We start from the raw sequence: 16,773 nt of genomic DNA on the forward strand, positions 1-16,773 counted from the left end.
AAGCCCTTTATTTTAGTCTTCTTTGACAAGCATTATATTGTCATTTTCCTTTTGATATAAAGACTAAAAGAGCATTTTATTTTATTTTTTGGTGGAACAAAGTTTCGATAGGATAACTTAAATAAATCAGCCCATTTTGAAAATATTTGTCCGCTATCCGCTATCCAGCATATGAGATATTCCTTAAGACTAATAACAAATCGTTATCATTATTTCTCAGAACTTTATGCAGCAAACCTGTAGATGTAACTAGTACTGTTAACATCTCTTCCCAAATACCGCATTTAAGGATTTTGAGAGGACCCAGAAGTAGAAACTAATGACGAGGTTCCAAAATTTCAGCCCCTGATAAAGAACGACGGTCCCTAAGTTGGACCAATGCCAGTTCTCTAACTGAAAACAGTAATTATTTTTCACAGGAAAAATTCATTAAACTACAAATTAACAGTACTATTACTGAAATATGAGATCTTTCCTAAACCGAATTATCCATTCACAAGCATAACTACAATAACAACTGGGAAAAGAAACTGATCAATGGGCAGGCAGTTGGCGGCGTCAACAATGAGGAAAGTACAGAAGAGACTACATCATTTCATCGTTCGGTTAAGGGCGGGCTCTCTTGTTGCTGCTGCAAGAAGGGCACTTGTATTGCTTGATATGTTCAGCCCTGGCTGGAGTGATCTTCACACACTTCCCATGGAACCACTTCTCGCAGATGTCACAACAAATCCAGAATTCATCCGAAGCATAGTTCTCACCACAAGCCCCGCATAAAGTGTCACCATGCTCATCTTCTTCTTCCTCGTCCATGCCCTCATCTTCATCGTTTGGTTGCATTGGCTTAGAATACTTTGTATGAGATTCGGATCCTCGCTGCTATTGTCACCCAATCAACAAGGCAAAAATATACCAATTAATAACAGTGCAGAGTAATAAATGCTGAAATCTTAACCTAAGTTAGCTTCCAAGAGATGAGATCAAACTTGCCATAGCAGCCTAACTTTGAAAACCGCTGAGAATATAAAGCAATCATGCTTGTATAAAATATTCCTATCTACTTTATTGGACTAAGATACTGATTACTCAGAAATTTCATTTTCCCGACGTCTCTATCTTAAAACATTGCTTTCACATAATCAGTTCTCAAAAGCAGAGCTTGTAACCTAAAAGAGAATGTTCACAATTTTATAATCATTGCATTCTCAGCAGTAAACAAATTTTTCAACCTAAATCACATCAACATTACATGCATCTATGTCTAAATATATCAATCACTGGACAAGGTAAAGATATTGTACAGAGGGCTTTTAAATGTTCATTTACCACTTTGGAGTGTGACTTGGATTTGTTGCTACTATGATTTGAGACTGATGACTTCTCCTTAACTTGTTTCTTAGCTGCACCAGTTACAACTTCAAATAACGATGGAAGTTCATTTATCATGTTAAAAAGCCGTTTTCTGCATCACGGATATAAAGAAAAATAGCAACACATTAAAAGTCAGCAACGTAACATAAAGCTATTCATCAACATTATTTATATGAAGAAATGAACAAAGACCTATGAACATATTTTGACAGTAACACGATAAAATTATTCATATGCAACATATAAATTTCACTGCATCAGCCAAAAATTAATGCCCTGTAAAGAAAGACTTGGCCAAATCCACCTAAACTTCATTGTCTCAGATTAAAGGAACATTTGACAAGTAATAAAATTTCCAATGAGTTGATATACCTGTCAGCTTTATCAAATCCGAACCTGGCACCAAAATAAAACGCAACAGCCAGCAGCCATGCATCACTATGGACAGCAACCAAAGACAACCAATCCTTATCTTGCATACCATCTCTTGCAAAGTTGATACCCAATGCAGGCTCTGGAAGCTCTGGAGGCACTTCTTCAGCTGGTAAATTTACTTCCCATTGCTCACTAGGGAAGCCATACAAGCAAAGATTCTCCTTCTCTGTAAGACGAATGTAAATTTCATTAACGTGGGTTGAAACTTACGGCAGAAGATAACCATGAATAGTAGTATAATGGCTATTTAAAATTATGGATACTAAATGATTAAAGAATAAAGATAGCAGTCAACAATCATTAAGAGATAAAAACTAAAGAGCACCATAAGAGGAGATATACACTAATTCATAAAAGGTATACAAGATACAAAAGAAAATTGGATTTCCAATCCAGGAATTCACCGTAATGTCCAAGAGAGCAATTTCCTACCAAAAGCAACCAATTAGAAATTGTATCAAGTCTACTCTAACAGTTTAATGAGCTACTTCAGCAAATACATCCTGCACAATACAAGATATAGTCCCGTACTCAATGTACTTATCTCCAGAAACCTATATGTTGCAATATAACCATGATGTGTGACAAGAAGCACCTGAAATTACTGGATTGATCCTCACAAACACCACTACTCAAGATTAAGTAAAAAGAACTGACTGCGCAAAAGTTGGACGCAGCTCATAAAAATGAACAATAAATCAAACATCATTCACTGTAACTACTAACCAAGCAAAACAACTAACTTCAATATGATTATATTACATTAAATGCATGCTTAGGAATAACTTCATGTAAATCTGCACACAAAGAGAAAGCTTGTCATGACAACACAGCTAAGTTGAATACTATCAAAATGAATATGCTAAAGGCTACCTCCAGTGTACTCAACTTGGCTCACAACATTGTCTCTATTCTGTGATTCCTGCATAAAACAGATAATACTAAATGCTCATCCATCCAATGCAAGGCCCTAGGAGAGATCTTTCTGATATTGTCCTACCTTTCAACAATTTCATGAAATGGCAGCTTTCAAATTGAATCTGTGCACTTATCAATCCAAGACAATGGCCCCTCTGTGATTCCTAAATTGTACACATATTTCATTTAACAAAAGAACAGTCTCCTAGATTTTGGATAAAGACTGATGCATTTAAAAACTTCAGCCTCCAGAAAACAAACAGACAAAGAAAAGGCTTATCAAAATCAGTTTGGACAAAATTTTCACATACAAAAAAAAAAAATGTAAAGGATTACTGGAAACTAAAAAAGAGGACAGTTATATGTGAGCGGCTAAGAAAGGTCAACATTAACCCTTGTCAACTAGTAAAATTGGTCTACAGATGTAAAAATGAGAACAATACTAATAGTCTTTCCCTCTAAAGGAGAAACTTTACTGATCAAGTGTACAAATAGACAGCATACGACAAAAATTATGAGACAAGAATCTTGCTTTTATTACAGTAACAACAAATACAGATATGGTTATACAAAATGCACTCGCTAAACAGAGCAATCAACCAATTCAAGCATTTCAAATCGTTCAGCAGTCATGTATTGCTATTTATTAGGACTTCAAATTGGATTGGATGAAAAAACTCAATAAAGAAATTAATAAGAACTGTTGGAAAATAGTAAAGGCGCAACCAATTTCTTACCAATAAAAACTTATTAATAAAAAGAGCGAGTGCATACCATGCCACAAATCACAAATCTCACAAAGATACTTGAGAGACAGTGTAAGCATTTGACAATCTAGAACTACAACAATAGAAAGCATGTAGCCAACCTGACGCAACAGTGAAGCCCACATTTACATTGTACAGAAAAACAAAACAGAGTTAAACAACCTATAAGGCATTTACTCATACACGGGAAAAAAAAGCACAGAAGGAGAGAAGCGCAAGCCCTTACCAGGATCACACTGCTGGTAGAACTCTTCAACATCTGCAGAACAACGAAAAGGCAAGTTAAACTCTTGAAACAACACATTTCCAACAACCCAATATAGAAAGATATCAAATAAATAATCCACATCTCAAAAACATACAACTGTAAACCCTGCTGCAATGTTTATTTCACTAGAGGAACAATAAATAAAGACTAAAAATTTTCATTGTTATCTCAAGAACCACTCTAAATAAAATAAATACCGAGAAAATATTGAACAACAAGCCACATTTCACTAAAGCCAAAGCATTAAACATCTTAAAATGCAAAACTTTTCTCAGGAACAAATGACCATTAGCCGTAGAAAACCAAAAATGTCAAAAACAAACGGCATTTGAATTCTTGAAAACAACCGGCAAACAAAAATTTTTAGAAGTCCAAATCTTTTTTATTTTCATCATCACAGATAATACGTCGGGGAACTCATAGGCCATAGAAAACGAACAAATTCAGAAACAAGCAGAATTCAGCAGAAACCAAAACAACATAAAGACGCTAAAAGTTCAAAATACAGAACTTTCTTTCAATTTTTCTCGAATATTTCCTCGTGAAAGAACGAGACGTTAAAAAATAAAAAATAAAAGTAAACTTCTCAAAACATAGACCTTTCTTCCATTTTCTCCGGAAACAAACAATCACCTGCTTCGGAAAACCAAACGAATGGCATTAAACTAAAGCGAAACAAAAACGACGGAAAAACACTAAAAATTTTCAGGATTGAAAAAAAAAAATTCTTCGTTTCCTAAGACATTTGCTTCCGAAAGAACCAAACAAACACGACTGAAGCAAAAACAACAGAAAGTCACCAAACAAAATAAAAACAAAACAAACGAACATTCAAACTCTTCTTGCATATTTTCTCGGGAAAAAATGGAAACGAAAACCTGTAGTGAGAGCCTTGATCATGCCAGCTCTACGTCCCTTAAAATCTCTAAACACCTCCTCTACTGTGCGCGGATTGTTCTGTGCTACTCCTCCTTCCATTTTTTTTAAATTTTATTTTACTTTTTTTTATTATGATTATTTTTATTACTATTTTTTTTATTATTTTTCCAGAGTCCCAAAATCAGAGCTATAAAAGAGAGGCTATATATATTGATGACGGGGGAGGGGAGAGGACCCGAGGGTAAAACAGGAGATTTGGAAGATTGCGAGGGGTATTTTTAGGATGATGAAAAGTTTCGCGGATTTGAATCTGCAATTGGTCGGGCTTAATTGTATTTGAGAGAAAGGTTTGAGTCCGATAATCCAAACCGAAACGGGGAAGCCTAGGCTCGGGGCTGCCGTCTGCGATCAGTTATATTTGAAAGATTTTGCAGTTCGTGACGTGGAGTGATGACATCATGTCGAAACAATCGTATAGTTGATGGAGAAAGAATTCACTAACCCTTTTTGAGTGTTTTGTTCATTTCAAAGGATAGAGAGACTCTTATCGGGCATCGGCTGTGTTTTTTAATTTCACCCCGTTTCTTTTATGAATTTGAATTATATTTCAATTTAACATTACAAACGAATAGTAATAAATAAATAAATATATAATTTTAACACTTAATTCAATGCTCACTAAAAATTTAAATTATTTGATATAATTTATCTAAAAATTATAAATATTTATTTAATTCTACGAACTCTTATTAAAAAAAATTGTATTGTTTGGTAAAATCACTACTTAAAAAAATTATAATATAAAAACTCTAATCAAACAAACTCTACTTGAAAGGCTATATAAAACAAGAGCCTAATTTACCTGGTCAAAACTTAGACAACTTTAAATGATTAGATTTCATAATTTTACTAGGTTTCTAACTGTAACTTAATGCCCAATTAAGTACCATAGTCGAACCCTAAATCCATATGATTACAGTGGCCATTTACAATTAGGTAATTTGAAAATTGATAGTTTTACCGTTTTGTGGACTAAATGAAAAACAAGAATGGAAAGAAACTGAATACTGATAGACATGATACAGAACATGGAAACTGAAGCAAATTGGGGTTTCTCGGTAGACCATCTTAATGAAATATCCTTGTATCTGAGTTTCGGATAATGCAAGTAACAACCTTAAAATCACAAAAACTTTTAACTCCATTGCAGTTTTTGACAAGATGTTGAAACTACGAGAACAAAATACTTGAAAAGTTAAACTAAAGAGCCAAGGATGACTTCCCAAGGGAAAAGCAGCAGCCTGTTCTTCTTCATCTGAATGTCAGAATTCAGACTAGCTGAGACGAGCCAGCGATGCTGGGCTCATCCATCGACAGAGGACAGGAAACGATGAATGTTGCCATCACCATTCATAGTAGCTGAACAACCTTGCATGCTTCGACTGCCAATAGAAGAGTAGCCAGAGAACCCAAACTCCGGCTGCTGGAATATGTCTTCACTGTTGGAGGCACTTGTGATGTCAGAACAAGACGTGGTGGAACCACCATCTTTGTAGTTCTCGCGATGAGCTTCAGATTCTGACATATCCAGTTCATTGTTTGTTAGATTACGCTTGGATTCTGGGACCTTCTTTGTGTTGAGAAAACGCCCGCCAGATCCTCTTGCCCTGTTCATTGCATGAGCATGGCGGGACTCGTGAAGATATGGCTGCACAGATTTATAGGGGTGTTTTAGAGAAAACATCACTTTGTCAAAGAACTCTGTAATACTAGTGTGTCATATTGAAATTGCAGTAAAAGAGGATTTAGGAAACCCTGAGGGGCAAATACCTTGCGGCCTTTGACAAGTTTATTTTGAGCTTCGAGCTTGGCACGATACTGTCTGCGCCTGAGAATCGCTCGATATTGTTTAGCATTGACGTAAATGGGCTCATCTTCAGCAAGTTCAAGAGGCAGCGGCACTCGAGCAGGAGCCATCCCCATCATTTGGGGATGATGAATCTGCTGAAAGTTCAATGATAAATATCCCATATATGGGTGACAGAAAAATATACCCGCATAGTCATACTTCAAAAGAAATCAGACTTAAATAAATTTACTGGCAGTAGATTGATTCAAGAACAATCAATATCAAAACGGATTAAAAGCACAGGAGAAATTTAATAAGATATATATAAAGTTGCTTGATTCCCTCCATTAAATTTGATTAATAAGAACTTGCAAGCATTTTGCATATACGAAAATAAAGTTCAGACTTCATAAAGCAATAGCACTTCATTATATAAATAGCTTAAAATAAAGAATTATTAAGAGAAGTAAGGCAAAGTACAATAACAACAAAGGGAGATGCAAAGTAATGTGCAATCATTAAAATACAATAAAAGAGCAGAATACTTCATGGACCAGATTTATGGACATTGAAGAATCTAAAGGCCAGCAAAAATGTTTTACACACTTACCTTTGAAAGAATGAAGACGAATAATGCCTAGAAAAAGGTGCTACTGAGTGAAAAGGATGGAAATTTCAAATCAGTGCAGTTCTATAACAGTTCCCCTTCCCAAGCAATAAAGAGGGTAATAAAGTAAACAACTGAAGGGAAAGAGAGAGAGAGGTAGAAGAAAGGAGCACGAGAATCAGTGCAACTCAACAGAACTAAACCTCAATTCAAGCTGGTTCAGGTTCACTACATGAATCCTTTTTCCTCCATTCTGTCCTAAGTCCTAACCAAGGCCATCTTCTCAGTGAGCTACACCACAACTTTGAGGTGCACCAAACATCAAATGTGGTCCAAAGTAGTTCTCTAAAAATCTTCATATAAGCAGCGTATTCAATTTAAAATTTTAAAATTTCACATCTTAATTAGTAGCTGGCTGTCTGGAGAATATATTCTCATTAATATCTTGTGACAAAAATGTTCAATAACTGTCTATTCTAATTTTATGTGCTTACCATAGCCTGCGGGGGAAGGAATGGTGATAATAAGCCACTGAAGTATGGTTCAGCATAATGGAGTTGAAATGGAGCCTGCCAAAAAAAAAAACGACAGAGGATGCATGAGGTTCCTTTTCACCACCACAACCAGAAACCACAGACTGATATCAACTTACAACTGACTGGTTGTAATCAACATGTGGAGGAGTGAAGACAAAATCATGAGGACCCATTGATGAGGCTAGTTTAGAGTGACCTCCGACAGGCTTCACGTGAATTCCATTAAATCCTGAGTAAGAGCAACAACAGCTACATTAGACATTTATATAGCTCGATGACAACAGAGACGTAATAAATCAATTACAGCAAGTTTTGTTGGTATGTGAATAAAGAACGACCTCTTTGTCATTGCCAGGTTTAGCCCACTACATGTTTCCCCATTAACTCGTAAGCAATTTAATTGGGACTCAGGAGGCGACCCAAATAATGACACAAAATATACAAAACTAGAAAAATAATTATTATATCCCAATAACATCATTAAAAGCCTTATGCACTAACTAAGCACAACTATTTGATAATGAAAAAAGAACAAGAGCACCAAAATAAGGAACACTTGGGATTCATGTAATCACCTGGTGGTGCTGATACTACGCTTTGCCCGCTAGGGTTGTCATCTTTGACACAAGCCTCTTTGGAGCAAGATTGACCAGTTGACTGAGTTGAGGATGATTCCTGGTCTTGAAATTGAAAGCTCAATTGTTTAGTGTTAGCAAATTGTAGCCGAGGAACTGCCATCTTCAAGCTTAAGCACCCAGACATGGATGATTGTTGGACAACCGATTCACTTGAACTCCCCCACAACGGGCCACTAACACCAATCATTGATGCTGAGCAGGCAGAGCTTATACCAGAATCTTTGCTGAACAGGTTTGGCATTGTCAAAATATACTATGATAAGAACTTCAATTCAATCTTCGAACATGTAAAAGAGAAAAACCTTTGCTCAAGTATTCAGCCAACCTGCAAATCAGCAGCCAAACCCAAGTGTCAACAACCACAGACATCAACATCTATCAATTAACAAGCAAAGATCAAACATCAGCAACATTTAGTAAACACTTAAAGGCTCACACCCTTGAGCTAAGGACACACAAATTGGCAAGGAAGGGACATGTATAGAAGGCAAATCTCTTGAAACGAAAGCTAATAAAGTCAACCTAGATAAACTTAGACAAAGAATTCCATTTTCAGCAACAAAAACGAACAAAACTAATTAAAATCAACACAAAAGAGACCCAGCAAGTCCAGAAATGCAAAAATCAACACAGGATACTAAAACTGAAATAACATTCTGGGGCATATCATTATCAAATCAAAGAAAAATCACAATTCGTTGAATTTTCCAACATGCAAATCGATCATTCAGAAGATAATCAGAGTATAACTATAATAGTAAAACAAGAATCCAAGAACAGAAATAGAGGAGGTAGAAAAAGAAAACTTGATTAAACTTATTCTCTCAAGAACCAGACGTTATAATCACCAAATCCCAAGCTCACATTTGGGAGCAACAGATACATGCAAAACCCAAGAGCCAAATATTAGAAAGATTTTAAAAAAAATGATTAAAACAAAAAAAAAACCAACACAATAATTACATAACCACAAAACAAGAAAAACCTCATCAGTTTTTTTTTTATATAATTTTTTTATCAGCAAGATCAACTCAAACATATGTCTTAAGCCCAAAATGCTACAATATCAAGATTCTCAACCAACAAAGAAACAAACTTTCCACACCCAAAACATTCAACAGCAAGCTAAGAACCAGGAATTAGAAGAAAATCAACAAACCCAGAAGAAAGAAAATCCAAGAGAAGCAAGCAAGAAAGAAAGAAAGAAAGGAAGGAAGAAAAAGGCCAGACCTTTAAAAGATTGGTAAAGCAAACAGAAATAACACTACTGCTATGCCTTAACAAATGGGTAGTCTTGTAACCAAACAAAAAAGTTCTCAACTTTCTCTCACAAACCAACTCAAAACACTCATTTTCTTTTCTCTTTTTTTCTTTTTTCCTAAAAATCTTTGAACCTCGCCACCATAGTCTTCGTGTTTTGCAACATCACCACCAGCACTAACACCAGCTTCAGCAAAGCAACAGCATCCCTCCTTGCTTCATTTTGCATATATAATAAAATTTTTTTCTTTTAAATATTGTCGTGTAATGAGTTGCGTTGGTTGTATTGTATGCAGCTTTTTGTCGAGTTCTGATGATGGCGTAATAAATTTTTATTTTATTTCATTTATTTTTAATATTTTTATGAAATAAATTCTCGCAGGGATACAGAGGAAATGCAGATACTTTTAACATAAGTCTAATTATCTACTCTCTCTCTCCCTCAGCCGTCCCTATAGTTTCCACCTGTACCTGCACCTCCCCCACGCTCCTTTCCCATTGCGTGGCGCGTCCCGCTCCCATTCACTTTCATGGTTTACTCTTTTTTAAAAAAAAATGTAAAATAAATTAAATCATACTAAAAATAAATAAAAATCTTGATTTTTTTTTTGGACTATAAATGTATTGTAATCTAGAGTCTGAGTATTGTTAGATGGTTGGATTTCGTTATTTTTTATTTATTTTTATCATTTAATGGTACTCAAGCTAGATATAAACCATCATAGTCGATTTAATTTATTTAAATATTAGAAATTACTAAATAAATTATCATTATTTCAAAATAAATGTTAATGTCTAATTTAGAGATTGAGACAAAATAATTATTCTTCTAGTTAAACTTTGATTTTGAAAGAAAAAATAATCTAATATAAGCAGTGCTCTTCATTTTAATTCAATACTAAATTTGTGCATAACACTCTTTATAGGTTTTTTTTTTTTTTTGGATAAGGTCTTTATAGTTAATTATTCAAAGAGTAATAATAAATTCTTACAAAAGAATAGTAAGATTTAAATATTAGTTGGTTGAATTTTTGTAAGTCTAATTTTTTTTTCTGAAAATATATAAATAACAAGCACAAAAAAAAATTAACGATATTTTTTTTCATTGTTAAATTATTAGTAAATTTCTTCTTTATTGTTTAGAATTTTGATTCGACTATATAGATTTGTAAATAAATATACCTTACTTTTATTAGTGTAGATTTTTAAACTGCATTTTTAATAGATTAACTATGTAATTACTAAATGATTTAAACTTATAAAAGATCAATATATTGTAATACAATAGTAGAACAAAAAACAAACAAAAAAATTATAAAAAAGAGCTTCAAAGTTCCAAATAGTGAGTGAGGTTTGTTGGTGTTTCTCAATTAGCTGTAAGGGAAGCATCAGAATTAAGAAGCTTGGGACATGAGAAATCAACTAAAATCTTTAGTCCTCCACGTGGCAAAATTCTAGAAAATATAGATGGCCCTTTACTTATAATAAAAAATAATTATGGCCCACTTTGTCTATCATTGATTTAAACGTCCAAAGTCCAAACTTTCTTTTACATTTTTTTAACAACCACAATTTTTGCCTTTCAATATAATTCAAGTTTTCTTTTTCGAGAAAAAAGATCTCTTTATTGATCTTTAATTTGCTTAAAACAGAAGCTTTTGAATCATTTTTTCATATGATCAAGATTAGCGATCTAGACACAAATTAATGATATTATCATGTCGTTTACAAATAAATCTTGAGTATAAAAACAAAAAATTTATTCTATTTTCTACATTTACCGAAGACCCTCTCTTAGTTTTTTTTTAAAGTTATTTTTAAATTAGTTTACCTTCCAAAAGAACTTTTTTAATTTTATTGAATTATTTGCAATTAAACTATTTGGACATTTTGATTCCATGCTAAGAGGATTCCCTTTTCCACAATTGGGATTTTTTTTTTCCGGATGAACAATTGGGAAGGTTTTATTTGTTATTAATATGACACTTCATTATCAAAGTTGGGACCAAAAGCAAAAAAGGTAAAAAAAAAATTAATAAGACACTTCACTATTAATATTATGCATAGGACAAAACTCAAACTAATCTCACTCATGCTTATCTCTTCCTTCACCTTTATGGTGGAATAATTAATTACATTTAATTAATAAGGTAAGCATGGTCTTATCTTGGTAAATATAATATTATTTATATTCACTAACCACCCTTATAATGACAAAACATTATCTATGAATATAATACACCAGATACTTAATCTAGAAGAAAAATTATTACAAGTCAATGAAGTGCCTGTGCCTGTGTTCACATTTTTTCTTTCATTAGCTTTGTTGCAACCCACTCACTTTGATCTTATCAAAAGCAAATTTGGGATATGCTCTGCTGTTTCCTAGTATTAAGACTACTACTTACAAGCCGCTTTGGGTTGAGTTGAAATTTAGGATGTATTTTAATAATTTAATAACATTTTATATATGATTTGATTTAGACAAAAACAAATATCTAAAGAAAGAATAGGCAGTAGATGCCTATGGCAACTTTACTATCCTGATTTGAGTGGCGTTACTTGGTCACAACTCACAACCCATATAAAACAACAGGTCATCACTCATCATCAGCGAAACTTTGAAAATGTAGTAGATTGACATGACAGTATTGAAAGCATCAATCAAAAGATGTTTCAAGTTTCTACTGCAATTGAATCATTGATTGAATCATCTGCCGGAGCGGACCCATCTTGAAATAGGCAGATTTCTCCTGGAATTGTCCCCGTCCGGATAGTCGACCTCCTCTGTTACTACTATTAAAGATCTCTCCGCAAAGGATTCTTGAAAGAAAGTAATGCCGCCAACACTTGGCATCATGAGAATCGCAACAGCTCCCCTGGTTTCTATGGTCAAATGCTTGGGATAACAAATTGAGAGTGTCCAATCCAACCAAGCCGCATAATTTGATGGTAATCTTTGTGTGCACAGAGACAAGTGTTCGGCTTTACTTCACAAAAAAATACAGGTGAACTAATTGGTATTTGACTAAGTAGGAGAATCCTTATATTTATAATGTTGAGAATAAGAGTTCGAATTTCTATAAAATAATATTGAAAGTAAAGGTTCGAACCTTTATGTAAAAGTATTATAGGCGTTATTAAATAATTGAGTGGAGTCGGTCTGAATATTATAGATGGTTTAAAAAATTTGGGTCGCGCTTCAGAGGAGTACATGCCACGACGAAGGTCCCAGTTATATAATATGTTTGTAAATATTAATTATATATATGATGTAATATCAGTAACAATCTTATATAACAGTATTAAAAAAAAAAAGAGTGCAAGTAAACTTCTCCGGATATCATATAATTTGAACGGATCCTTGATAACCACAACAAACAAACAGAAACAAATAAGAATCATAAACCCACAAATAAAAAATAATAATTAACAATAATGAGTTAAATAAATGCTCAGTAAAATCTGTAGAGGGCAGCTGCTAAGTTACAGTCTCTCAAGAAAAGAAAGGAATATGATTCTCTTCTGATATGAATTTTTAAAAAATTTCTACCATGTGTCTTTCTTTTTTTTAAAAAAAAATGATAAGATTTGATTCTTTTTAATTTTTTATTTATTAACAATCAATAAATAATTGAGTTCCTGAACCGGAAGGGAAACTACACTTGGTCCTTAAATATTGTCACCTATTAATGCTAAATCATTCAAATGAGGACACCCAGCCGTGTGAATCATCACAGGCACAAACCCATTTGTTGATTCTCAAACTCAAGCAAATTCTTGAAGGCTTGGAGCAGCAATTTTGATGCTTTCGGGACCATCTTCAGCACAAAACCTTGAGGTTTGAGAGACGCAGAAGCAGTATTAAAACAGTTCATCAAGCAGAGGGCACTCACTAGTCACTAGCATTTTAGAAGGCACCATCTTCATCTTTCCTGGATACATGAATGCACAAAACCTTGAGGTTTGAGAGGTTGAGAGACGCAGAAGCAGTAAGAAAACAGTTCCTCAAGCAAAGGGCACTCACTAGCATGCTTTTGGATGATCTGTTCACCTAGATGGGCTCCACCCTTTGGATATCGACATCTAACTCTTGGACCCCATACTGTAAAGCCAACCCTGTCTATCCATGGCATCAATAATAATAGATGACCCTCTTAGACCTTACAAATATCCTAAGTTTCTGCATGCATTTGAAGCATAAGCTTGCAGAACTTAATAAGCGTAGATCAAAATACATCCAAGAAGGGAAACGATTCTCTTAAATACTTCCATCTCTTCGACAAAACACAAGTTCGAGACTCGATCCACGTCATCAGTCTTCTCACCCGTTATGTTAAAATCTGCAGTTTACACATGTTTTTTTTTTTTTCATATAGTGGGAAAACAAGTTATAGTCAAAAGGTAAACAACAACTAAACACATACGAAAAACATAAATAAGAGCTCTAAATCATACTAGCAAATGGACACACAGAGAGCAAAAAAAAAAAAAAAAAAAAAAAGGGAACAAGAAAACAGAAATGCTGCAAGTATTCCTCTGCAGTCTGCACTGTTTTTCGATATAACTTTAAGCCTTTATGACCATGATAGCCCCAAAAAATAAAAGGAAAACAAATCAAAACAATTAATTTAATTTTTTTCACATATATATATATATATAGACACTCACTCACACACACACACACGTATATACATTTATATGAAAATTTGTACCTTTTATTTCATATTTTGGATATACAAAATAATGAGAAATATTAAAACATTTCAATCACCGATGATATAAATACTCCATACTTCTTGAACTTCAGTCACTTAACATTCAACTAACTCTCAACTATTTCATGCCCAGAAGAACATACAGTCTAAATTAAAGAATGAACTTAATCAGGAATTAATTAAAAATAATAATATCAAAGCAACAATTAATTAAAAATTAATATATAATCATAATTGATTTAGCTATAATATAGAAATTTATATTTTGTTAGAACAAAATAACATGTTTAACACCACCAACTTGAGACCTTAATTTGATGAAGCCCCAAGAGCAGCTCCTGAATAATTGACAGTACAGAATAGATAAAACGTCACAAGGTTTTGATTCCAATATACAATGCTTAATGCTTACGCATAAACTCAAAATGTAACCTGAGCTCTCACTAAAGTCTCAAACAACAACTCTAGATGGTTGGTTATCTGGTGTACGCATTTTGAACAACCTTTTCACAATCAAATAGAGCAACCTACCTATCTTCTTTAGCAGCCACCAGCAAATTCTAAGCACATGAATCCCAACAATGACACAAAGCAACCCAACCCAAAACCGTACATAATAATTCCCCACAAGAGAATCAAAGAAACTTTTATCATGTGGGGCTTTAACAAATCCTATAGACATCATATAGGTAGCAGCTGCGAAAAAAACTGAAATGAACATTCCCAATATCAAGATCCCCACAGAAACTTTGTTCTTTAGTGGAACTCCACTGATAAGCAAAAGCATTATGCCCATGGAAGCAGAGAAAGACACAGTGCTACAAGCTATGAAAATGCGATAGTCATTTGTTGTCTTGTAAGCTTGTACTGCAGTGCCAGCTTTGCAAATTGGTTGCCCAGATGGGCAACCTTGATCAGCTTTTGTGTCCGCTTGCCAGAATCCACCTGGCGGGTTTACTGCAACTTGGAAGCTCATGGTGGCTATCAAGGTGGCTACCACCATTAAATTGCCTCTTGTTTTTTCGTAACGATCACTATCAAACTTGAACAACTGTCTCAATGCTGCTTGTGCTTGTGGTTCATCGCGATGATGGAGAGTTACATTTGGTGACAGTGGCAGTGCTTTTGTTTCTGATTTAGTAGATGGAACAGCAATAGCTTCCTGTAAATCTTTTTGAAGCATTGTAAAGCCATTTTCAATCAATGAATTTACATCAACTCTTATTTGAGGTATCGAAAGCAGGTAGCTTGTGGTCTGCACGATATAAGAACAAAATGGTATCACATAGATCTATGTACGTTGCTACAAGTATTAAATATGTGTTAGATTAACAGGATTTTATAATTTTCAACCACAATATATTATATATGAAGTAACATATAAATTAAGGTCCTACCTGAAATTGCTTTAAAGTGGCAGATAACTCCAAAATTGAGTAACCCTGATGGTTCTTTGAGTTAAGAAACCCCTCATCATGCAGCAATGATCTCAGCATTATTTTGAGAGCCTCCAAATGATTGTATCTCACACACAAATGCAAAACTGTATCTCCATGAAATTTCACAAGAGCTGAGTCAAAGTTTGCACTTATCAACTCTTGTACAACCTCAACTCTTCCTCTCATGGCAGCCAAATGAAGTGGGATTCTGCCATCTTGATCAGCAACCAAGCAAGCATCTTTGTTTGCTAATAATAACTCTTTAACGATCTGCACGTGGCCCTCGGCTGCAGCTAAGTGAAGAGGTGAGTGCTTGAGGGAGTCCAACTCCTTGGCAAGTTCAGGCTTATGATTTAAAAGAGCTTTAGTGAAGTCTAGATGACCAAGCAAAGCTGAGATATGCAAGGGCGTTTCTCTGAGGGAAGTGAGTGATGTTTTACGCAAAATGAGTGAATCGCTCTGCATCAATGTGTTCAAGCTTCTTACACTTCCTCTGAGGCTTGCTTCATAGAGTTTATGAGTGCTGTCTTCATCATGTTCACGAGCTCCAATCTCCATTACTTTTCCTCCTCTCTCTGTATATCTATCTATCTTTGAATTACTTATTAGAAAGACTCTTGATCATCTTCTTAGAAAGTCTTTTAGGTCAGATAATTGGCTAGGTAAGTCTTCTAACAGAGCGACAGTTGACCAGAAAACGAAGGCGGCTAGTTGTCAACCAGTGGAATATCTTAACTTTACGGGTCGGCAAGTAACAAAAGCCGGACCCTGCGGTTTTCTACTTATTCTAACGATTGGTTTGCGAATGATTTGATCATTATCATTATTTTTCTCTTAACTGCTGAAAAGTCATCATGTACATGAACATACCTACATAAAGTTTAAATTAAATTTGTATGGGCCAAATTTTCTAATTGATTTAAGATCCAACCTGAAAGATGCCTCAGACGTATAAACAAATGCAACAAGTTCCTGAACTCACTTTCGTGGAAACACGCTACTGACACACATGCCTAGTTCTCCACCTAAACAGACCCGCAAGCTATTTGTTTTTCATTATTTCCTCGCTTTCATAATTAATTTACTTG

General features: G+C 34.4%; 3 protein-coding genes across 7 annotated transcripts; all 3 read right to left on the reverse strand.

Moving 5' to 3' along the window:
- Nucleotides 1-183: 183 nt before the first annotated feature.
- Nucleotides 184-4,992, reverse strand: LOC102611614 (PHD finger protein ALFIN-LIKE 4-like). Of its 3 annotated transcripts, XM_025097369.2 has the most exons (6): nucleotides 4,638-4,762; nucleotides 3,718-3,750; nucleotides 2,680-2,888; nucleotides 1,744-1,972; nucleotides 1,327-1,462; nucleotides 184-879 (listed from the first exon to the last, which is right to left on the reverse strand). In XM_025097369.2, the coding sequence occupies exons 3-6, from the start codon at nucleotides 2,732-2,734 to the stop codon at nucleotides 607-609; spliced, it is 693 nt and encodes a 230-aa protein (XP_024953137.2). In that variant the 5' UTR covers nucleotides 2,735-2,888; nucleotides 3,718-3,750; nucleotides 4,638-4,762; the 3' UTR covers nucleotides 184-606. The 3 variants fall into 3 exon arrangements, with proteins under 3 accessions (XP_024953137.2, XP_006465959.2, XP_006465958.2); XM_006465896.4 differs by lacking the exon at nucleotides 2,680-2,888 and having other exon boundaries at nucleotides 184-876; nucleotides 4,638-4,992; XM_006465895.4 differs by lacking the exon at nucleotides 2,680-2,888 and having other exon boundaries at nucleotides 4,638-4,976.
- A 742-nt stretch (nucleotides 4,993-5,734) lies between these two features.
- LOC102611325 (nuclear transcription factor Y subunit A-3) lies at nucleotides 5,735-9,942 on the reverse strand. 3 transcript variants are annotated; one of them, XM_015532305.3, is made up of 6 exons: nucleotides 9,499-9,942; nucleotides 8,206-8,593; nucleotides 7,747-7,859; nucleotides 7,589-7,663; nucleotides 6,469-6,639; nucleotides 5,735-6,346 (listed from the first exon to the last, which is right to left on the reverse strand). In XM_015532305.3, exons 2-6 carry the CDS (start codon nucleotides 8,507-8,509, stop codon nucleotides 6,002-6,004), a joined length of 1,008 nt encoding a protein of 335 aa, XP_015387791.2. In that variant the 5' UTR covers nucleotides 8,510-8,593; nucleotides 9,499-9,942; the 3' UTR covers nucleotides 5,735-6,001. The 3 variants fall into 3 exon arrangements, with proteins under 3 accessions (XP_015387791.2, XP_006465957.2, XP_052287519.1); XM_006465894.4 differs by having other exon boundaries at nucleotides 6,469-6,642; XM_052431559.1 differs by lacking the exon at nucleotides 9,499-9,942 and adding an exon at nucleotides 9,075-9,095 and having other exon boundaries at nucleotides 6,469-6,642.
- Nucleotides 9,943-14,606: 4,664 nt separating this feature from the next.
- LOC102611029 (ankyrin repeat-containing protein BDA1) lies at nucleotides 14,607-16,658 on the reverse strand. Its single transcript, XM_006465893.4, has 2 exons — nucleotides 15,644-16,658; nucleotides 14,607-15,501 (listed from the first exon to the last, which is right to left on the reverse strand). The coding sequence occupies exons 1-2, from the start codon at nucleotides 16,241-16,243 to the stop codon at nucleotides 14,698-14,700; spliced, it is 1,404 nt and encodes a 467-aa protein (XP_006465956.2). The 5' UTR covers nucleotides 16,244-16,658; the 3' UTR covers nucleotides 14,607-14,697.
- Between the last annotated feature and the right edge of the window lie 115 nt (nucleotides 16,659-16,773).

The sequence above is a fragment of the Citrus sinensis genome, chromosome 7, assembly GCF_022201045.2.
Source record: "Citrus sinensis cultivar Valencia sweet orange chromosome 7, DVS_A1.0, whole genome shotgun sequence".
Lineage (NCBI taxonomy): Eukaryota > Viridiplantae > Streptophyta > Magnoliopsida > Sapindales > Rutaceae > Citrus > Citrus sinensis.